This window comes from Vigna radiata, chromosome 7 (assembly GCF_000741045.1).
Source record: "Vigna radiata var. radiata cultivar VC1973A chromosome 7, Vradiata_ver6, whole genome shotgun sequence".
Lineage (NCBI taxonomy): Eukaryota > Viridiplantae > Streptophyta > Magnoliopsida > Fabales > Fabaceae > Vigna > Vigna radiata.
Window position 1 is genome coordinate 45,999,775 of NC_028357.1, and position 22,658 is coordinate 46,022,432.

The following is a 22,658-nucleotide window of genomic DNA, read 5'->3' on the forward strand; positions in this document are numbered from 1 at the left end:
ACTCTCCTTTCATGCTAAAGCAATATATTCATCAGTGGAGAAACTCTTTTCCCATGTGAACGTTAAAGCTTTTCAAAATACAAAAACAAGATGCATTCACATTGCTTACTATATATCATAACACGTTATTCAGAAACAAACTTTATATGAGACTGTGGACCTCAAAAATATATATGGTGGAGGACAGTGAGTTGCTAGCAAATCGTTTCTCCAAACATTTTCTTATTAATATATATACCACCTTTCATATCTTAAATTTCTCCATTTTTCACGTGATCCATCACTATGTTTCCTTATCTTACCTTTCTTTATCAAAAATCACATATCTATTCAGACAACCTTATTTCAATCAGACAACATATATATATGTTCACAAATTATTAATTAGATACTGTAAATTTTGTTTTTCACAATGTAAGAACAATTGACAGCGTGTAGGTGTGCTTGATATTTCTATTTGAATTCTTATTAATTTTATTTATTTACTTATAAGTATCATCATTTATTATGTTTTTAAATTGAGTAATTATAGTTTGATTTTTTCCATTATCAAGTCATTATCTTATTTACTTGTTAGATACAACACTTTTTTTGTTAATATAGAAAATGATATTATAATTAATGTAAAATAACAAATAATTTTTATTTTTTCTATTGAAAATCTGTTAATAGTTAGGTTGTTGTTTTCTTTGATGACCTCCATATAATTATTTGAAATTACTGTTAAACGGAAAAATTAAATTGCATAAAAGTAATTAAAAAATATAAATTTTTTTAAGTATATTCAACAAATAAAAATAATAATGAAAATATTGAAATTTAATTAAATAGTCATGATTATATTTTTAAATATTTACAAACAATATGATGCCTATGTTGGGTGCCAAGTAATCCAAGGGCTTCCATTGATGATTATTTTTTCTTCATGAAGTGTATTATTGCAAACTTAGTTGAAACCTATTGTTTTGCCCCCAACTTATTGAATTTATAACTTGCGTATCTTTTTAAAGTTATGTATTATGAATTATGAAGAAAAGAAACTGAGGAAGATAAGATAACACTGATTGTGAAAGATCGAGTCACTGATCTTTTTGTCGATTGTATAAGTCTACAAAAGGTGTTGCATGTGATCAATCTTTATCAAACACATGGCTGAATATGAAATTAACTACATTTTCCTTTCAAAAGGATATCATAAATCCTGCTGGAGATATGACAATTGCATTTACATATTTTTTAATATCTTAATTATATTTTTAGGATATTTGTCTGATAATAGAAATAAATTTTATTTATTAAATTATCATATATCTTGCTTTCACTTTTTTAATATCAATTTCCACCATTTTTTATTCTTATTTCGAACTTCTTAGCTTTTATCCATTCGCAAGAACTTTAATAATTTATAAGACTTGGAAGTTTCAAAGAAAAAAAAAAAATCACATCCATTCAAGTTGTTCTTCATTATTTCAAAACATCTTTCTTTTCTTCAATAAAATCAACTAATGAAAAACTACTGCTCCCCCACCCTTGCAAATATGCTAACACATACTCTTAAAGCTTTTATAGCCTATTGGAATAAAATGTTACTCTCTCTAAACTTAAATACAAATAAAAAAGGTGTTTATGTTCGATAAATTTAATTATAAATTAATTTTCATAAACATAATCTTATTCAATGCCATTTATTTTACACATATTAAAATTTCCACCTCATCTATGATTAAGGTTAATCTGAAAAATATATTATAAGATTAAGAGAAGTTTATAAATAATAAAGTTTGTCGGTTAGAAAACATGGCTTCTCCCTTTTAAATCCAAAGCTTGTGTTAGACAGCTATATTATTCATTTCACGAGATAAATTATTAAAACATAATCTTTTAACAATTTTTTATTACCTTGGTTAAATATTATATTAAAACGAATAAACTAAGATATTTATTAAATGAAAAGTGATATCTATACTGAGGTTGATTTTTTTTTCCTAAATTTGAACCAATAATATGAACAGTTTTTCAATTTCTACTTTTTTATTCTCAAACAAAAAGGAAACCTAAAACCCCACCCAACGTTGGTTCAGAGTATTTGAAGTCTTAGGTAAAAATTGTATTAGGGCTTGTTTGGTTTTTCACGTTATCTTTCGTAATGCTTGAGACATGATTAAATATTATTCAATAAAGATTCAACTTGTTATTGTTTTGAGGAGACTAGTCGACACTAGCTTACGTACACATCATATCTAAATACGTTAGTACGTTAGACTAATTTGATATATGTTGAATTTATAAATTTTCAAACTTATTTGAAATTTGTTCTCCTTACATTAATTTTTGCCACCAAAATTATACGTTAGAGCATATAGAGTATGTTTGGGTCAATAAACACAAAATATTGATAGAAACATGATTTCATAAATTATTTATAATTAAACTTGAAGTTGAAGTAATTTGTGTTCAAATGTTTTTATGTTAAAAACAAGTTTGAGGTAAAATTTAATAGAAAAAAATTGAATCTATCAGAAAAAATTAACCTTTTATCATTTCTTTAAATGAATATTAGAATATCATATATCTTTATTAAAATAAAGTTTCATACAACAAATCCAATTTGAATACTTCCACACCTTAAAACCAAACATGATTTTTTTTCTGTTAAAAGTTGGAAGCCAATCAGAGAATAAACATACAACGAACTTTTTTTACTTTATTACTAAGAGGATATGACTTTTCAACATTCGACGAATCTATTTTTAGATTATTCCGGTTTTGATACCATGTTAAAAGTGAGTTTTAGGTCTAATTCAATCCCACAAAACTGGTTTAAAGGTGAGATCCGTATCCCACTTATATATTATAAATTGATCTTATCTCTAATCGATGTAGGACTTTCAATATATACTCTTTTTACACATTAGAGAAATTATATTAAAACTTGGAAGATAAAGGTTCAATCTTTAGTTCTTGCAAATTAAAGAATGAGTTGTAGAGGAATGGGCGTTTGATGGTTGCGCATAAAGGAGATGAGATTTTGAGTGGGGGAGGGTGGTGAAAACATTTTTAAACTAAAGTGATTTTACATGAGAAAATTGAAAATGAAGTTTTTTATGTTTTGAAAAGTTTAAATGAGTTAACTCTGGATAATAAATAATTAACATTAGAATAAATTGAGACAAAAATAATACATTTAGAATTACAACAAATAGTGTATCTGAAACAGAAATTTCATATAAAAATCATATCGCAATAATTTTTTTATTTGTAAAAGAGTGTGATAAGAAACTTTGGATATAGATGGTATAAATTTTGCATACTGTATAACATATGATTGGGATAAATGGGACAAATTTCATTAGTTCCTAAAATGATTATGGAGAAGCAAGAAGCAGGATTTGGTTTTGGATGATTGAAAGGCCAAACAGTGACCTATTTATAATAGGCACTGCATCAACCATCACACACCTGAACTGCTCATGTCACAACAGCATCTTATTTGGCACCACTCCCACTCTCCCATCAACCAAATCTTTTCTCCCTTCCTTTTCACTATCTCCCAATCATATCATTTCCTTCTCAAAATTCCTTTTGTACAAATTTAAAATCAAGCCTTCAAAGATTCTCATACCAGTACACCACTCATCTTCTTTTAACTCAATAATCATATGCTGCAAAAACCAAAGTTTCTTTTTTCTGGAAGTAAAATGGTATGACTGTTTTTTAAGTTTTATGAGGTGCGTAAAGAAATCATGAAGGTGCAGAAAGTAAACCCCCTATGGCCTACTTATTGGGGGCTTGTCGGCCCAAGTGGCTACATTTTTGTCAAAACAGCACAAAACAAAAATCATGGGAGTATGTTACAGATGAAGAGGTTTTGTGCACTGGGTGATAGAGTAACTATGCCATGGCGCTTCAACCAATTCCATTGAATTGTTCATCCTCCACACTCTGTCGCTCTTCTTCTCTGCATTCTCTGTTTTTCCAACCCCCAACTCTTGTTACTATCAAATTCAGAGTTTCTTGTTCGAACCAGACAGCGGGAGTTCAGACTCAACAAGTGAAGACAGTGAAGAAGAAAAAGAAGACCAATCATAGACCAAGCTTCTTTCATCAAATTCAAGATAAATGGTCTCATAAATTGGGGTCCCAAAGAGAAAAATTTCCATGGCAAGAATTGCAAGACGAGGAGGAACAACGACACCAACACCACCACCACCAACAACAACAACCACCTAAAGAAGAAAGGCATGAGAAGTTGCAGAATACGAAAAAGCCTCCAGAATCGAATTTTCAGTTTCCGAAGCGATTTTCGCCGTGGCCGCAAGCAGTGAACTCGAGCAATGCACGGTTTGCTTCTGAATCCTATGATTCCGAAGAGGAGAATGACATTGAGGGTGTCAAAGGTTCTGGCGGTGAAGAGAGAGAGAGAATGGTGCGTAAGGCTTGGAATGTATCAGAGGGAGTGAATGGGGAGAGGAAAAAAAGAAGAAGCAACACGGTGCTGGCGGAGAGGACGATTCCTGAACATGAATTGCGGAGGCTGAGAAAGATTGCGCTGAGGATGATGGAGAGGTTTAATGTTGGAGTGAAGGGCATCACGCAGGAGTTGGTGGCTTCCGTTCACGAAAAGTGGAGGGAGAGTGAAGTTGTGAAGTTCAAGTTTGGTATTCCTCTTTCTACTCACATGAAAAAGGCTCATCAACTCCTTGAGGTATTTCTCTCCTTTCATTCCTTTGCTTATCTTTATGCTTCACTTGAAAACCTCATAAAGACAATGCACTCTTCATTTTCAATCTAGGCCTGATTGTATGAAACTCTCTCTAAGCATCATAAAAAGATAGAATAAATTGAACTTTAACGTCTTCCATAGGTTAAATTAACTTATTCATTTAACCTTTCGTAGAAAATCTTTTAACTTCTTCAAAAGCTAAAATTGCTTAAATTGATTTTAACTTATAGAAGATCACTTTATTTTGCCTTCTTATTTTTTCAATAAATGTTTATGGAGAAATTTATATCAGGGCCTTAGTGTAATATGCTTTTTTCAGATAAACAGTCTCTAGCACACTCTTTAGTCACAAATTATGAACAAGACAGGACTCTGTAAATAGGCTATATTTTTCAATTAATAGTAAGAGTGCATTGGTAGCATTCTTCTGGCTTATGGATTGTCTTTTATCTTGTATTGGTTTTAACTGCTAGTTATTTTTCTTTTTTCTCAATGCTGTCTTCGGGCTTGATCAGAGTAAAATTGGGGGCATAGTGATATGGCGATCGGGCAGTTCCATAGTATTGTATCGGGGTATGACCTACAAGTTTCCCTGCGTTGAAATGTATAAGGAAGTGAATGATGCCAAGGAAAATGCTGTGAATAACTCACTACATGTTGGAAGTGGAAGTAATGGTGAAGCAAATGTCCGAGAAACAGTTGGAATTACAGAGTCATTTATCAAAGACTCTGAAGAGTGTTTGAAGGACATGAGTGAAAAAGAATTGATGGAAATGTGTGACCTCAACCATTTGTTAGATGAATTGGGTCCACGTTTCATAGATTGGACAGGCCGTCAACCATTGCCTGTTGATGCGGACTTGTTGCCTGCTGTGGTTCCAGGATATAAGACCCCATTCAGACTTCTTCCCTATGGATTACGGCCTTGTTTAACTAACAAGGAAATGACCAACTTCCGTAGGCTTGCAAGAACTACAGCTCCACACTTTGCCCTTGGTATGCAAGAAACTATCTAGTTAAATTCATGTGTTGCAAACATCTCTTTCCAACCGGTACTATCTGTTTATTGCTGCAGGCAGAAACAGAGATTTACAAGGTCTAGCTAGTGCTCTGGTCAAGCTGTGGGAAACAAGTGCTATTGCAAAAATAGCCATCAAACGAGGTGTGCCCTTTACAAATAATGACAGGATGGCTGAAGAACTTGTGGTAATTCTCATAAACAGAGCTGGAATTGTTTCAACACTACTGTTTGATTTAATTGAAGTGAAGTTTTATTGTGCAAAAGAAAGGATATAAATCTACCCATCTGCTTGACCTTTGAATAATGTTACAATATCTTATAAATGGAATTGAGGAATGCTAAGAACATTTTCTTTCTGGCACATTGAAACTATCTCTTTTTTTATTGATTGAAATTTATTGGAAAGAACCATTTTGGTGGGTCTCAATTCACATTTAATGGCTCTCTCCCATAATTTAGAAGTTGGACCGACCAAGATTGGGGCTTTCAAATAAATTTCGACCAATCATGAGGGAGAGTTTCAGAAAGAGAATGTCATTAGCATTCTTCAGAATTTACATTCTCTACTGGTTTTTTGATAGTGTCTTTCTAATATGCCTCCAAACTTATATTCATTTTGAAATTCTAAAATATATTAAAAGTATTTTTAATATATCAAAATTAGTGTTTTTCATTTAGAAAATATTTGGAATGAGAATATGGTCCTAAACCCATTAAAAATGAGGCATGTCATGATGACTTAAAGAAAGTCTGGATTGTATTATTTTCATCCTGAAACAGTAAAGGTCAAACAACCGTTAAATTTTCTCTAAATGTTTCTTTTGTTTCTTAACCTTTGATCTACCTACCAAAAAATGAATTTAAAGTTTAGGGAATTGCCTGAGTGACTACGCCACCCACCTAATAATGAGTTAATAGGAAATGACAGGTGCAGGTGAGTTGACTAAATAGTTAACCAATGACCATGACATCTTTCTGTGATAAAGTAACCATATTTTATGTTTGTTAACATTTCCTCAGTTGGGATTTTCATTTGAAGTCCATAAAATAAGAAAAGTGCTGCGTGTCTTCATTTTGTAGTTAATCTCTAGACATACGTTTGCTATTTGTCCTCTTCATTTAATTTGCTAAAATCAGATGGTTTTCATCCGTGGAGACCGAACAACTTGATATATGTGATTGTCATGGCATTTGCCTTTGTTTTGGGTCAGATACATTGGAGATATTGTTTTCTCTATACCATCATTTGGGCTAAAATGCACACACATCCTTCCATCTAAATGCAGAAAACTATCCCATTCTTCAAATCTAGCTACCCAACTCCTCAAACTTACCAAACCTTGCACGTTACTGTAGAAAATCCCCTTTTTAGTTTAGATAAATTCAAGGAGTCAAGTTGTTAGGGTTTGTACCACAAGTGGGTTATCTACAATTGACCAATAGTTTTTGCCTTTTGGCCCATTCTATTTTTTCTTTAAATAGTTCCAGATCGTAGAAAAAAATTCATGCTCGTAATAGTCCAAACCTGCATTTGTTGTAATGCTCGCGGATTACACTTTCTTAGCTTATCGCCATATTTGTTAAAATCTTGTAAGATTGTACGGATTGTTAGAATTTTAAACTTGTATAACTTGACAGCTGAGGTTCCTAATTTTCCCTCTGGCATACTCAAGTGAAGTAATTATTCCTTATCATGCATGCAGAAATTGACTGGAGGAATTCTACTTTCCAGAAATAAAGAATATATTGTACTTTACAGAGGCAATGACTTCTTGCCTCCTGCTGTCACAAATACACTGAATGAGAGACAGAAACAAACCTTCCTCCAACAAGAAGAGGAAGAGAAAGCTCGGCAAATTGCTTCATCTATTACTGTCTCAAAAACCAAAGCAGCTCAAGTGCCATTTATTGCCGGCACCCTTGCTGAGACTAGGGCTGCAACCTCCAACTGGGGACACCAACCGGATAAGCAAGAAATTGAGAACATGTTGAGAGATTCTGCCATGAGTAAACTTTCTGCTTTAATAAAAAACCATGAGAAGAGACTAGCTTTAGTAAGTTTTGAAGGTATCAAGTGAAATAACTTACCAAAAATGATCTGTTACTAAATCTATCTAGCTTTTGATGGTCGTAGGCAAAAGCAAAGTTCAGGAAGGCTGAGAAGGCTTTAGAAAAGGTTCAGCGTGATATGGACCCAGCTGACATTCCTACTGATTTGGAAACATTAACTAATGAAGAGAGGTTTTTATTTAGGAAGATTGGTATGAGCATGAAACCACATTTACTTTTAGGTAAGACGAACAAATCTATTATAGCTATGTGATTGGCTGTTTTTGTATAAGGTTTAATGGATTACAAAAGAAAGGTTAGAAGCATGGAATTTTTATTTCAGGGAGGCGAGATGTTTATGCTGGCACCATAGAAAACATGCACCTACACTGGAAACATCGTGAGGTGGTAAAGCTAATTCTGAAAGGAAGAAATGCAGCCCAAGTCAAGCATATCGCAATATCTTTAGAAGCTGAGAGTGGAGGGGTGCTAGTGTCTGTAGATAAGGACAACAGAGGTCACCATATCATTATTGTGTATCGTGGGAAGAACTATAGCAGTCCACATTTTGTGAGACCCAAAAATATGTTGACACGAAGACTGGCAATGGCTCGATCTGTTGAGCTTCAAAGACGTGAGGTAGTAAAGATTTGACTTGACTTGTGGTAAACTTGGATCTTTACTAGTACTTTTATCTCATAAAAGTCTGTAATATATCCAGGCTCTTAAACATCATATCCTAGACTTAGAGGAGAGAATTGGATTGCTGAAATCTGAGCTGGTATGATTTTGTATCACTTTTATGTGTTCCTGCATTTGCTTATTTTAAGTAGTTTACAAGTTCTTTCTGAAGTTTTTGTTGCTGATTTCAGGAGGATATGAAGAACGGGAAGGAGATTGATGATAGCAAAACTCTGCACTCAACACTGGACAATCCTGTTTCCTCCGACAATGACTTGGAAGAGGTAAATATATTCTTTCAGTAAACAAATACCGAATACTTGTATTTAAAGGTAGATTTGCCAATAGCAATTTTAGAAGTACCCATAAGAAGTGACTAACTGTACTCTTTTCTTATGTTTGTGCCACGCTACTTTCATTGGTAAAATAGATTGAATGGAGTGAGATTTATTTTAGCGAAGATGACAGTGATGATGAGGATAAGAAACGTCAAAATACTTAACTAGGTAAACTAGCACTGCATTGCAATAGGTGACGAAGAAGGTGAAGAAAAATGTGAAGCACCGAAGCTTAAGATTCTCACCCCTCACTGAAATATTTTTGTAGATGGTAGCAGGCACAGATTATTATTGCTGCCCCATTGTGAGCACCATTTATGCGGGAATTCTATCTTACCTATAACATCATGTGAAATGGTTAATTCAGTTGTATGAATGTAAATTGCATTACACGAGTTTGATAGCGGTTAATTCCATTAGGGTAGTATGACCTTTCATTGTAGGATTTCTTTAGAACTGTTATTCCATAAAATAATATTTATTTTGGGGTCAAAAGTATATTGTAATTTATATTTGACCTCCATCCTTAACTATTGACCACTTTGAGTAGGAGTCGACATTTTTATTCTTCGGATTATTACCAAACTTGTATATATCATATACGTGTGAGATTATAACAACTGGTGTTTCATTAAATTGAAAAATTGAATTATTTCCATTCATATATTTTTCATACAAATATTTTCTTTTTATCACATTTTAATCCTATGAACGAAGATTATATTAATAAAGTTTTGATTATATAATATTTTGTATTGTTATACAAACCTATAATTTAGTTGATTGAATATCTTTCTCTCGATCCTCCCCTCGAGTTGGTAATGGATGTCATACATCCTTAACTTGTCTAATCATTTCTATACTTTGTCATAACTTTAGTAAGAATATTTGCAAGTTGTTTTTTAGATCGAATATTTGACAATTTTAGAATGTTTTTATCAACCTTTTCCTTGATGAAAAAAATTATCAATCTCCACATGCTTCATTTGGTCATGTTGGAAATCCTTGAGGAATAGTCCATGGCGCAAACCTTCACAAAGTCAAAAAAATCATTCTTCAGATCAACAATTTTTGTAGTGGATCTTGCTATAACTTTTTACTTCTAGTTTCTATAAGGTTATCTCTTACAAATGTAAAGTATTGAGAAGTTGATATTTTATTATTAAGAGCACTTGTTTAATATATTAGTACAAATCGTCGCATCTTTATAAATAGAGTTTTTCTTGAACAAAACTTTTTCCAATACTAGCCCTTAAAATCTATGTAACAACATTCCTATGTATTTTATTTGGATTGTGCATCTAAGAATATAAGTTAAATTTAGTCTATGTGTCTCACTTGAATTGTGCATGAACTAAATATCCTAAGAATATAAGTTAAATCTAGTCTAGTGTGAGAAATACATCAATCTTTCTATAAGTCTATGCTATTCTATTGTTTGTTAGAGTTTCATCTTCTTCAATATACAATTTCAATCCCTTTCAATTGAAAAATTTGCTAATTTGCATATTTTCATTCTAGTTTCTTTCAATAAATCCAATGCATATTTTCACCATGAAAGAAAAACACTTGATTTTTATTTCAAGAAAAAAGGTTCAAGATTCTTTATTTCGATTTTTGTCCTCTTTCAATACCTTATGTTCTTTTACAAAAGTATCTATAAATAATCTTTCATAACTATCTCATCAACATAAACAATAAGAATTGTAATCTTTTCATTATTTTTATTTTTATAGAAACAAGATATGTTCTTGGTTTCTCTTTCAAAAGTAAGCATTAACTTGGTGAATATATCTAACTATACTCGTGACAATTACTTTAATCTATAAAATGTATTCTTCAATTTACACTATGTATACTTGGTATCTTACGTCTTCTAGTAGTTTCATATAAACTTCTTTAGACAATTTCATGTTTTTTTGTGTAATAACACATTTTTTATGTCAAATTGTTGTAAGTACCAATCAAGGTTTATGACTAAAGATAATACTCAAATTATGTTAATTTTGACTATGGGATATTTTAGCGTAATCTATTCCATACGAGATTGTATTGAACCTTAATCACTTTTCAATTTTTTGAAATAATTCTTCAAATTCACTTTTACATCTCATTAAACATAAACAAGTCTTTTGAGTATAATTATCAATAAACATTATAAATCACATTGAACCACCTAATATTATAACCTTAAATGAATCTCATGCATCAAAGTAAATCATCATAAAAGGAAAAGAAATTTTATTTGAAATTAAAGAAAAATGAAACATGTGACTATTTACAAGCTTAGATACATCACAATACAAATTTGAAATGTTAATTTGATCAAATACATTTGTAAATATTTTTTTTATGTAACCAAAAGATCCATGTCCTAGACACCTATGTCATAGTCAAACATCTTTTCATTTTCTCACTTATCTATACTCTTCTATTGTTAAAACTTGACCAAGCTTCACTTAATATTTTTCTTGTCAATTCTAAGTAATATAACCTTCATTGACTAGAACAAATCATTTTTCCTTATTGAATGTCCTTACAACACATTAGAGACTCATGATATAAAGGTTCAAATAGTTTCAAATATAACAATTCATTCTCTTATGATAGCAAATTTAGAGTCCTTGCATGAGCCAATATTTTTTGTGAGGAAGGTTTAATATTTTTAATTTGTCTAGCATAAAAAGTCATGTTATGAGAAAACGTGGAATCAATTATCCATGCATTATTCAAAATAGTGGATGTGCTTATTAAGACTTTATCATTAGAATCATCACTACCTCTAGTTGTAGAAAACATTAAGCATTATGTCTTTGTTATCCTCTTTTTTTATTGGTAGTTAAAATAGCAATTGATATTTTTTTAATTCTTCTTTAATGTTTGAGTGTAATCCCATCACTCGAGGTATTTTATGATTTCATATGATTTCTTTGTGTGTTCATCTTTATTACAATGAGTATATTTGTAGTTACTATTTTTAAAACTTTTTAATTAAGGATGACAACGAGACAGAATGAGGATGTTGATGAATATCACTATCTCATACTTATCTCCAAAGAAAAAATTCATCTCATCACTATACCCAAACTCAAGGAGTGTAGAAATTTTGTCTCATCACAATCTCGACTGAGTGACATGTATACATTAATACTTGTGCCTTTATCGATATCCGTTTTTTTACTATTTCAATATTAGTTAATTAATTTTTATAAAATAATAATAAAAAATTACAAAAAAAACATAGTATTATCAACATAAAAAAAGATATATTCTCATTTATCCAATATCAAATATTTATAATAGAAATTATAATTATATAAATTTCAAATTAGAATAGTAAAAATTTTATGTGACAAATATTTATTAAATTTGCAAAGTTAATGAAAAAAAGTTTATAAAATTTAAAAATATTTTTAAAAATTACAAAAAAATAGATAATCAAATTTAAAAATATTTTAAATGTTTTTTTTTACTCTTATACTTTAAATCTAATGAAATAGTTTTCTATATACTAATAAAAAGTATAAATGAAATCACACAAAAAAAAAAAAATTAAACTATTTTTTTTGTTTGCAGTGAATACTCTTTGATTCATAACATACTGTAGTTCATCACTTCCATCATAATCTCTATTATGTCTTGATTGGAGTTTATTTTTGTAAACCTTTCACAATCTTAACTCTTACTCTTTGTGTAATTTAAAATTTCTTCTTAACACTTTCTTCTCTGTTTTCTAAATTTTTCTCTTTCACTTTGATCCAGAATCCCCCTCTCCTCTTTGGCTAATTATTTGCCAAGTTTTGCTACTATTTAAAAAAATTTAATAATTTTTTTAATATTATTTTATTATATTAATTTTTTAATCCACTACCACCAAAAGTGATCTTATCTGCTTCTTTCTCAATCATTGCACCGTAAGATGACTAATCCGTTTGTGATTTTTATTTTTGATTTTTTTACAAAACCTTTTAAAAAAATTTAGAAATAGGTTCTAAAAAATTTGAACTGAAATTATTATAATTATTTATCCTAAAGTTTTGTTTAACTGACCGTGATTTTTTTATTAATCATGTTTTCTACCCATAAAATTTATTATTATTATTAAGAATACTAAGAAAAATTAAAAGTAAAAAATATTTTTCATAGGTCTTCCAAGAACAAAACTAAAAATCTCCTTGAGCAGAGTCCTCAAATGTGCCACGCTGCAAAATACAGTAGTGCATCATGAAGCATGTCCATGAGGGACCTGCAAAATGCAAGTTTGTTATGGATCGCACTTTCAAATTTCAATTGACTAAAAGCAGCAAGATTGATCATCACGATTATATACTTTTAGAAAAACTAAAGATTTTAAAATATAAAAAGTTATTATAAAAAGATATATATACCTAACTGGCATTAAGAAGGTCCATTTGCAAGGTTTCCTTTATAACATGCACCACAAATGACGTTAATTCAGCTTGATGATCAGTATATACATGATCAGCTCCTTCTATGATGTGTAACTTGTGATTAGGTAGAACCTTACCAAACTCAACTGCAGCTACAACCGGGATTATGGTGTCTGTTCCACCATGAACGGTAAAGACCCTGTCACATTATGCAACCACGCATTATGGAAATTTCATTAACCTCATTAAAAATTAAACTCTTCTGTCATTATAGTGAAACTCTCTATCGAAGAATGAAAGGAAGAAGGGAGGGGAACTATTAGACAGTTTTTTGCTCACCTGCATTCTTTGTCAATATGCAAGCATTCTTCAAGCATAATTATGTTTAACCGATCCTTCAAACTTTCTTCAGTTACACGATGATCAATACCTCCTACAAAAGTAGACGTCATGTTATATCCTCTAGAACAGAAGAGAACCTATGCATACAAACGCACACGCAAACATTGGTGCATATGTTTTTTCACATTCAAAAGAAGAGTTATGGCAGAGAAAGATCATAAGCCTGATGCTGTTGGAACATTGCATCAAAGATTGGAAAAGAAAAGAAAGAAGCTTACCAAAGGAAAACAAAATCGAGGAAATGCTCTGGGCTAGCTCATTTCAGCAAAAGCAAATAATAGCAAGTTTAAAGTAGAGAAACAAGTATATGGACCTGAGATTTCAAAAAATCATCTTTGAAAAGCATGCTTCTACACCAATTTGAATTTAAGCATTTGATTGTTTTAACACAAGGCTGATTAAGTGGCTGAATTACCTGCTGACTCTGCCTTTAACTCAATGAAACCTTCCTTCCTGAGTCTTTCCATAAAATCTTTACCAAAACGATATTCAAGGCCTATCCTCAAATCAGGGCTGCCAGATAGGTTGACAATTGTTTTAATGTCGTGATATTTTGATGCATAAAGAAGCGCTGCATTAGCTCCTGCATCAATATACACAAACTATTCAGAACAATTTTAACATAGATATAAACTTTCTAATCTACAGTGACAATTCTTTGACTTGTCCTTTATGTGCTTGAATCCGTACTTCTCATATCATAGAGAAACTGAGGCTACTAAGTTTTAAGTTAGGTAGTTATAATGCTGCATAAGCTATGACAGTTACAGTGTATAACAGATTTGTAGAAGGCAGTTAAGATGACATTTGTTTCTGGTGTTTTGAAAAAGGAAACGCCATGTAGGTGGAAACCCTGCTTTTGTTGATGCTTGTACTCAAATTTAGCTTAAGATAAAATATTCTCCATTAATATTAAGAGTTGAGCGTGCTGATCTCAAGTCTAACAAAAACTCAAAAACCACGCATCCATGGAAGATGTTATCAATTTTTTCCTAGGCATGACATATTGTTTTAAAACCAAGCACAAATATGCAGCAACTTGACATGTATTTATTCCTATCCACTGGATACAGATTAACAAAGCATCACAGTAAACTTCACTTTACAGTTCAAGGCAAGTGATAAAGTTTCTCATGAATCCTCTTTAAACATATCAAGATAAAAACTACTCAGTTTATTTAGTACTTCTTGCTGACTAAGAGACTGTTTTATTCATAGTATGAACTATAAATACATACAGACATGATTTTATTTTCAGTGACAGTGAGTAATAATCTAGAGATAGGAAAAAATTATTATTTAAGAAACTGTGCAGCTCTTGTCCTATTGCTTCATTCTGAGATTTCTGCCCCAGCCAAATCGTTGCTGACCAGAAATTTTTATAAAAATGTTGACAAAATCAATTGCCTCAGTATTACCCGGACGCTTGTTACTACGGAACTTGTCATTTCGTAGAACTACATATGCATGTATGGATATCAATATAATACAACAAACCTTTACTGTGCCCAACAATTGCAATAACTGTACGGTTTGTTTCTTGAAAGTGTTGAGCTACAGCACGTATATCCTCAGCTTCCCTCCAGTAGCTACCAAACTCAAATGAACCTTCACTTTCCCTATAAGAAAAACTTAACAACTAAATCAAAATGAAACAGTCAAGTAATACTAATGGTCAGGTTTCGGCATCCGAAGTTTCATAGAACATGGCATAAACGGAGGAACTAGTGGTTCTATCTTTTGATGGTCAAAATTACAAACATAAACAAGTTCAGGGTTTTGATTTGTAACAAGAGATTTACCCATTTCCAGTAAAGTCAAAGCGGAAAGAACTAATTCCTGCATTCTCTAGAACAGCAGCTAGATTTGTCATGATAAAGTTTTCCTGGAGACAAGAAAAAGTAATTAAACAATGAGAGTAACTGAATCCAATTATTTATGTGTACATTGATTGTGGAATCAGATGTCATTAATTTCGAATAACTCATGCATTATAACAAAAATTGGCGGGTTCATAATTTATAAAACAGGAAAGTAACCTTGTTAGCTCGAAGACCATGGCATAGGATAACAATCTCTTGGGTTCCAGATTCATGTAGTATGCCCACTAGTTTATTGCCATGTTTGTTCGGGATTATGACTCTCTGCTGCTGAAATGCTGAAAAAATAACTCAACAGTTTGAAGTCAATTTCCTTTTAAATGATTCAATACTCAGCACAGTTATAGTATACTTTTCATATGCCACTTTGGATACCTTCCATTTCATGTTATTTCCATTTCCATAGCAAAATAATTGTAAGTCATGAAATATGAAACCCTGTTTATGAGTTAAACTTTGGGTGATCCAATTAAAGAGAACATAAAATAAATTAGGTTTATATGATACGGAGAGATAAAATTCAAAACTGGAATTAGAATCTTCAGTGTTGGCAAGATTTGGCAGCACTATTTGATGGGGATAGAAAAAAATGAAGACCAGAACAGGGCAGTGAAGAAACCCAGCAATTTGGGTATCATGGTAGTGTGCTGTTCCCAACTTGAAGAGTTAAAGACAACCCAGAAACTTCGAAATAGAAACTCTGGAACTCCTCCGGAACAAACTATTCTAGTTTCTATTCAATCAAGAAACTAGAAACTGCTAACTTAAGAAAGTGCAGAACATAATCCAAAACATAATTTGAACCTATGAACAATTTAGAAGCATTTCAGTCAGACAAGACACTTAAAATGAGTAATGAGGTTGACTTATGTTTATGTACTTTTTGCAATGAAAGAAATAAGTCATTGGTATCGAAAGTCATGACATGAAGTTCATAGAAATAACTCACATGGGCTTTTTTGTGCATCTCTCGCCATCTTCAAGTTCTGGAAACGTCAACTACTTTCAATAATTCAACTTCCGAGTGTGGCAGGCCGCGAGCCTTGTCATCTCTTTCCATATAATTATATATATATTTAGTCTTACTCTTATTCAATACTTATTTTTATATTCTTAATAATATTAATTATTTTGTGTTTTAATTAAATTTTATACTGTAAATTTTCATTTTCTCTTTCAGTGAAAGAATATTTTTATTGTATTCTTTGCGACTTTACCATTGTTAAGTGTTTTAATCAAAACATCCCAAATTTCAATTTCAAATATTTTTATCTCTCTAATATTAGATTTCTCCTCTAATCTTAACCATTTTACTTTAAAAAAATTATATTCTTCTTAAACTGAAACTTATTATTATTATTATTATTATTTAAATTAGAACAATATTTACATACAAGAGTAACTTGCTAATAACATACCTTAAACAAATGATTAAAAAATTCAAACTTAATTTAATGCTAATTAATGTAATCATAACATTTGGAAGTGTTTTTTTACAGCCAGTATTTGACAGTGTTAGCAGTTTGAGTTCAAATATGTAAAATTTGGTACATTTGTTTAATTTTTTTTTTCTGAATTTTTTAAATAGAACATGACTTATTATAATATTGAACATATTTGGTTATACTTTTTTGAAAAAGTAGAAAAAGAAAAAAAAGAGTCTTCAGTGTTTTTATGAGTAATTTGAATAAAAATATGCGCTTAAAAAGAGAAAACTTTAAAAAAGCTTTTACCATACATAAATACATATCAATTTTTACTTTATAAATCACCTTTAAACAATATTTATTTAAAAACAAACCACCTAAAATAAATCACCAATGTTTTCTTATACAAACAAACGCACCATTCAATGAAGCAAAATTTATCAATCTTGTGACAAATTCCAAATACCATTACTCAACGTAAGGGGAAAAATCATTTCTTTCAAAAACTATGTGCTTAAGAATTTAACACATTTAATTAATATAAATAAACAGACGATATCGCAACCCACCCTTTATTTTATGTTTGAAATTCCTTGATAAATATAGAATAAAAACATCCCAATATTCAGGCTTCTACGTAAATACTTCAAAAATAATTCATAAATTAAAATTAATCTATACATAAATTATGAATATTTTTTTAAAATGTACATAAAAAAATTTTTACAAATTCACTTATATACAGACTAATTTTAGTTTCTTTAAAATCTATTTTCTTAAAAGAAATTTTAAACATTTTTATTGAGAAACTTATTTGATTGGTCCTTAGTGAAAATCAACTTTACATTAATTAATTCAAATCATATTTTCAGTTTCACTTCTATGCCACATGTTTTGTTTGAGAACAATTTCTCAAGTCCTCCACAATCTTCCTAGAAATCAAATAAATAATTTCATAATTTTTATTGCTCACTTGTGTCTCAGCCACTAATGAAGAATGTAAAAGTAAGAAATCCTTTTAATATTTATTTTAGTTCTTTAACTACTGTCCCTCCAAGACTAGTTATCATTGCTTCAAACATGTGGCAACTAAGAAGTCTTTACCATAAGGTTTCTTACCTTTTTCTTTTACAATTCCATGCTTTGTTCCAACATTCTTCAAATGTGGTATTAACTTGAGAAAACTGTTTGCACTGTCATAAATAATTTAACTCTCCATCATTTTAACCATGATGAGAGATTCACTAATTCAATAAGTACAATCCAGAAAAGTTCAACACGTGTTGTGGAACATCATAGGCAGGTTCATCCATAGCAGAAAATTTGCTCATCAGTGGCAGATTGAATTGGCTTAACGCTGCAACATCTACCATATCATTAGATAAACGAATGTCCAACAGAAAAAGTTGAGTTCAAATGCAGCCAACAAAGATAGATAGATAGATACCTAGCTAGAAGCACCCTTATCCTTGTTCAAGGTTTCGTTTATGAAGTTCACAACAACTGAGGCTAATTCATCTTGGTGATCACTATATACATGATCAGCTCCCTCTATGATATGAAACTTGTGATTAGGAAGGATCTTGTCAAACTCAACTGCAGCCAAAGCTGGGATTTGGATGTCTGCACTACCATGAACTGTAAAGAACCTGTCATTTATCTACAACCATTCATTATGGAAATTTCACAACTTCACAAATAAAAACTATCATTTTTCCGCACAAATTAATGTTCCAGTTCTTTAAATCCATTACTAATTACTAGTCCATACTCCATATAGACATAAACCTATTAACTTGCATATTGGAAGCATGAACCAAACATCAAATTACATGGATAAAGATTATCTCCTTCACTGACTACTAATATGAGAACTAATGAATATAGGAAGTAAAACCATGCATTGTCAACATCACTAGTTCTTTTCAGATTGAATGACCTACATGCAAATTTCGAAACTGAAATGTTTGGAAGGTTATGCCTTTCACTTTTGGTCAAATTTTCCATAGTTACTGAAGCAATAAAAACTGATACTTTTGAAGAAAAGATAATGAGAAAACTAAGCATTAAAATAGTGCAAGTTATAAATTCCATTTCCTGTCTCATTTATTCTTGCAAATATGACAGATTTTGATTTTGTATCCTTCAAGTATTTTATTGTTTTAATCTTTATAATTTATTATTATTTATTTTTTTGAAAATGGTCTCTATTACTGATTGGTGATGAGTTAACATGCATCTAGACAAGTCATGTAATCGATCACTTTAAGAACGATATAACATAGTAAATTTAGATCGAATCACTATCATCCTCACAAACTATTTCGTTATTTTTCATATTTATTCTTCATTGTTAACTTACAACAAAAATGTTTGAAATAAAAATTTCTAACATGAAAAAATAATGAGGATTTTGTTTAATTTTAAAATTTGGCAGAGGCATGCTCTTGAAGGAAAAACACTTACAGTTAAAAATTACATGCATTAACTGCTGAGAGATTCGGGTGTGTGGGTCATTGTAATAAAACTCTGTAATGAAGATGAAAGGGTGAAGAAGAGTGTCACCTGCATTCTTTATCAATATGCAGACATTCTTCAAGCATACTTATACTTAACCGATCCTTCAAACTTTCCTCAGTTATACGATAATTGATGCCTCCTGCCAAAGTACATGCCACGAGATGTCCTCAACTGAAGATAACAGGTGATAATAACTTTTCCAAATTTGTCAAGAAATCGAAGTTTGACATTGCTAGAACTTATAGCAAAGCAAGATGACAAGACAAATGCAGTTGGAACATTGTATCAAAGATCGGAGACCAAAACAAAGAGCTCCAATTGGTTTGAAGAACAAAGGAAGTTTTGTTTTGAAAAAGGGTGAAGAGGAAAAACACATCATTTTAGAAAATGCAATAAATAGCAAGTTAAAAGCAGAGAAACAAGCATATGAAATATAAGTATTGAAATAAATGCTGATTTAGTGGTCAGTTACCTGGTGCTGCCTCCAACTCAATGAAACCTTCCTTCCTGATTCTTTCCAGAAATTCTTTTCCATAACGACTTAAAAGGCCTACCTTCAAATCATGAGTACCAGAGAGGTTCACAATTGTTTTAACATCATTATATTTTGATGCATAAAGAATGGCTGCATTAGCTCCTGCACCAATATACATAAACCATTCAGAACAATTTCAACATGCATACAAACTCTCAAATACACAGTGGTTTGTAGACTTCTTGATACTGGTAGAAGATCTTGGAAAGTTTTGCAAAGGGATGAAATAATGTTTTAATCCTTATCACGAATATGCAGCAACTTGACAAGTATTTGTTCCTTTGTAGTGGATACAGATTAACACAATCATCACAGTAGACTTCACATTAAAGTTGAAGGTAAGTAATAAAATTTATAAATCCTGGTTTAGCATACCAATATAAAACCGACTCATGTTTCATTTTGGTACTTTTGCTGACTAGCTCAGAGTATGAAATATAAACACATGCAGACATGCTTTAATTACATCAATACAACAAACCTTTACTGTGGCCAACAATAGCAATAACTGTCCGGTTTGCTTTGAGAAAATGTTGGGCTACAGCATGTAAATCATCAGCTTCCCTCCAGAAACCACCAATCTCAAATGAACCTTCACTTTCCCTGGAAGGAAAAAATCAACAGCTAAATCAACATGAAAGTCAAACAGAAACAGTAATAGACAGAATTAGATAGCAGAAGATTAATATAAACATAGCAGAAATGGAGGAGGGAACAAGTGGTTGTATATATTGAATTGAACACAAGAATATAAGCATAATATGCTATCGGTTTTGATATGTAAAACGAGAAATTTACCCATTTCCAGTGAAGTCAAACCGGAAAGAACTGATTCCTGCATTCTCTAGAGCAGCTGCAAGATTTGTCATGATAAAGTTTTCCTGGAGATAGAAAAAAAATAACTAAACAATGACAGAAATTGAATCAAGGCTTTCATATTATGGAATCAGAGGTCATATTAATTTCTAATAACATTTGCATCCTAATAGAAAAAATTGTGAGTTCATAATTTACAAATCAGGAAAAGTAACCTTCGAAGCTCGACCCCCATGGCATAGGAGAACAATCTCTTCAGTTCCAGATTCATGTAAGATGCCCACTAGTTTATAGCCATACTTATTCTGTATTATGACCTTCTTCTGCAGAAATGCTGAGAAAACAATTTAACAGCTGAAGTCAATTTCTCTTACATTAATTGAATATTCAATATGCTACTGTTTTTAAACATTGTAATTAATTACCAATACGACACAACGATCGTTAGCATTTCATTCTCTAAAACAATCTTCCTGACATATTCTCTACTAAATGATGAAATTTATTAAAAGTTATAAAATCATTAATGATAGCAAACAACAAAGATTGTGCTCAAAATTTTTGTAATTTGCAATAAATTTTGTCAAACCACAAAGAACATGTTAAAAAATATTATTTTGGTATGCCAAAAGTACTAATCATTTGAGTCGAGATCTGTAGTTTATAAAACTTCTCTTTAATACCGAGTTGTCTGAAACACAAAACATAGACAGAGTGATTGTGAATATTTCCATTCCATAGCATGTTATTTCTTTTGGTATGTGAAGACTAATACTTGGCTTAAAATGCTCAAATAGCGGAATGAAAGGCTGATTCTAAGGACGGCTGACTGCTACAGTGAGGTGAACAAGGGAGAAGAAGTCCCTTTACTGTGAACAGAAAATAAATTTGTTTTAAAAGGTATACAGTGTGATAAGAATTGGGAGACAAACTCCAATAAACTGAAGATTGAACATGCAAATAAGAAAAATTCAAACTTGGAATGTGAGAAAGACTTGGCAAGAATTCAATTGATAAGAAAAGACAGGTTGGGTAAGATGGTGTGACGCTTCCAACACTCACAGGTAATTTGCTTCCATACACAGTGTTTTCTTTGTAAATTATGTAAAAAGGAGTTCTTGAAGAGGTAAAGAACACCCACAAACTCTCAACATCAAGCTCTTATCAAATAAAATTGAAAAGAAATAACTCACATGGGTTTTGTGCCATCTTCAAGTTCTGGGATGCGAAGTTGCTGGCATGCTTCTTGTGAAACCTCTCTTGAATTTGAGTTTACAGTGCCACAAAGCCTGCTTTTTTTATAATTCAACCTCTCTGTGTGTGTAATGTGGGGGCATTCTTGTATGATGGAATCGCCCACTTAATCTGATTACTCCATCTTTTGTAAAAATTAAAACTTTAAGTTATACTGTAAAACGTAATTAAGACTACCTCTTTCTTGGTTTAAATTTATCAAGGGTTACTGCATAGATATTAAACTTAACACCAAGACTACTTCGGTTAAACCATTCTAACGGTTTAATCAGTTACTACTTGGAACATTAATTACTTACTGATCCCATTTCCCAAATGCATAACATTAATTTCCAACAAAAAAGTGAATGTTCCAAGAAAAATTGTTAAAAAAAAATATTCCTGATATTTTTCATTAACAAAATTAAAACACAAATAACATAATTAAAAAAGTAGTTAAATATATTTTTGTTACTTAAATGTGATGTGAAATTAAAATTAATTTTGTCTAAAATTTTAATATATTTTTATTTTAAAACTTTAAAAATAAATAAATATAATTTGTTTAATTTAATTATGTTAAATTTTGTTATGTATTAAATATATTTTGAAGCAAATGTTGAATTTAACATGTATTTGACA

The 22,658-nt window shown here is 31.1% G+C and overlaps 3 protein-coding genes across 10 annotated transcripts; 1 reads left to right on the forward strand and 2 right to left on the reverse strand.

The window, feature by feature from the left end:
* The first annotated feature begins 3,862 nt into the window (after positions 1-3,862).
* On the forward strand, positions 3,863-9,342 carry LOC106769275 (CRM-domain containing factor CFM3, chloroplastic/mitochondrial). The gene is made up of 9 exons (XM_014654824.2): positions 3,863-4,705; positions 5,239-5,719; positions 5,799-5,929; positions 7,448-7,798; positions 7,879-8,035; positions 8,137-8,432; positions 8,515-8,574; positions 8,666-8,758; positions 8,905-9,342. The coding sequence occupies exons 1-9, from the start codon at positions 3,899-3,901 to the stop codon at positions 8,974-8,976; spliced, it is 2,448 nt and encodes an 815-aa protein (XP_014510310.1). The 5' UTR covers positions 3,863-3,898; the 3' UTR covers positions 8,977-9,342.
* A 3,524-nt stretch (positions 9,343-12,866) lies between these two features.
* LOC106767200 lies at positions 12,867-16,531 on the reverse strand. 3 transcript variants are annotated; one of them, XM_014652039.2, is made up of 9 exons: positions 16,435-16,531; positions 15,645-15,763; positions 15,408-15,490; positions 15,103-15,224; positions 14,021-14,188; positions 13,543-13,636; positions 13,341-13,402; positions 13,201-13,236; positions 12,867-13,058 (listed from the first exon to the last, which is right to left on the reverse strand). In XM_014652039.2, exons 1-8 carry the CDS (start codon positions 16,460-16,462, stop codon positions 13,211-13,213), a joined length of 702 nt encoding a protein of 233 aa, XP_014507525.1. In that variant the 5' UTR covers positions 16,463-16,531; the 3' UTR covers positions 12,867-13,058; positions 13,201-13,210. The 3 variants fall into 3 exon arrangements, with proteins under 3 accessions (XP_014507525.1, XP_014507524.1, XP_022639666.1); XM_014652038.2 differs by having other exon boundaries at positions 12,868-13,058; positions 13,201-13,402; XM_022783945.1 differs by lacking the exons at positions 12,867-13,058; positions 13,201-13,236; positions 13,341-13,402; positions 13,543-13,636 and adding an exon at positions 13,698-13,918.
* Positions 16,532-18,054: 1,523 nt separating this feature from the next.
* Positions 18,055-22,129, reverse strand: LOC106767107. 6 transcript variants are annotated; one of them, XM_014651935.2, is made up of 8 exons: positions 21,977-22,129; positions 20,999-21,117; positions 20,766-20,848; positions 20,449-20,570; positions 19,905-20,069; positions 19,478-19,571; positions 18,360-18,561; positions 18,055-18,269 (listed from the first exon to the last, which is right to left on the reverse strand). In XM_014651935.2, exons 1-7 carry the CDS (start codon positions 21,990-21,992, stop codon positions 18,360-18,362), a joined length of 801 nt encoding a protein of 266 aa, XP_014507421.1. In that variant the 5' UTR covers positions 21,993-22,129; the 3' UTR covers positions 18,055-18,269. The 6 variants fall into 6 exon arrangements, 5 of the variants coding, with proteins under 5 accessions (XP_014507421.1, XP_014507419.1, XP_022639667.1 ...); XM_014651933.2 differs by having other exon boundaries at positions 18,055-18,278; XM_022783946.1 differs by lacking the exon at positions 18,055-18,269 and having other exon boundaries at positions 18,369-18,535.
* Positions 22,130-22,658: the final 529 nt, after the last annotated feature.

Excerpts from the sequence above, each read along its gene's own strand:
- LOC106769275 (XM_014654824.2), top strand. The coding sequence starts at position 3,899 with ATGGCGCTTCAACCAATTCCATTGAATTGTTCATCCTCCACACTCTGT. Across the intron at positions 4,706-5,238 it reads AGGCTCATCAACTCCTTGAG|AGTAAAATTGGGGGCATAGT; the intron begins GTATTTCTCTCC and ends GGGCTTGATCAG. Across the intron at positions 8,036-8,136 it reads GAAACCACATTTACTTTTAG|GGAGGCGAGATGTTTATGCT; the intron begins GTAAGACGAACA and ends TTTTTATTTCAG.
- LOC106767200 (XM_014652038.2), bottom strand. The coding sequence starts at position 16,462 with ATGGCGAGAGATGCACAAAAAAGCCCAT. Across the intron at positions 15,764-16,434 it reads AGATGCACAAAAAAGCCCAT|CATTTCAGCAGCAGAGAGTC; the intron begins GTGAGTTATTTC and ends TTATTTTTTCAG. Across the intron at positions 14,189-15,102 it reads AATTGTTGGGCACAGTAAAG|GAGCTAATGCAGCGCTTCTT; the intron begins GTTTGTTGTATT and ends ATATTGATGCAG.
- LOC106767107 (XM_014651935.2), bottom strand. Across the intron at positions 20,571-20,765 it reads TTTGACTTCACTGGAAATGG|GGAAAGTGAAGGTTCATTTG; the intron begins GTAAATTTCTCG and ends TTTTCCTTCCAG. Across the intron at positions 20,070-20,448 it reads TATTGTTGGCCACAGTAAAG|GAGCTAATGCAGCCATTCTT; the intron begins GTTTGTTGTATT and ends ATATTGGTGCAG.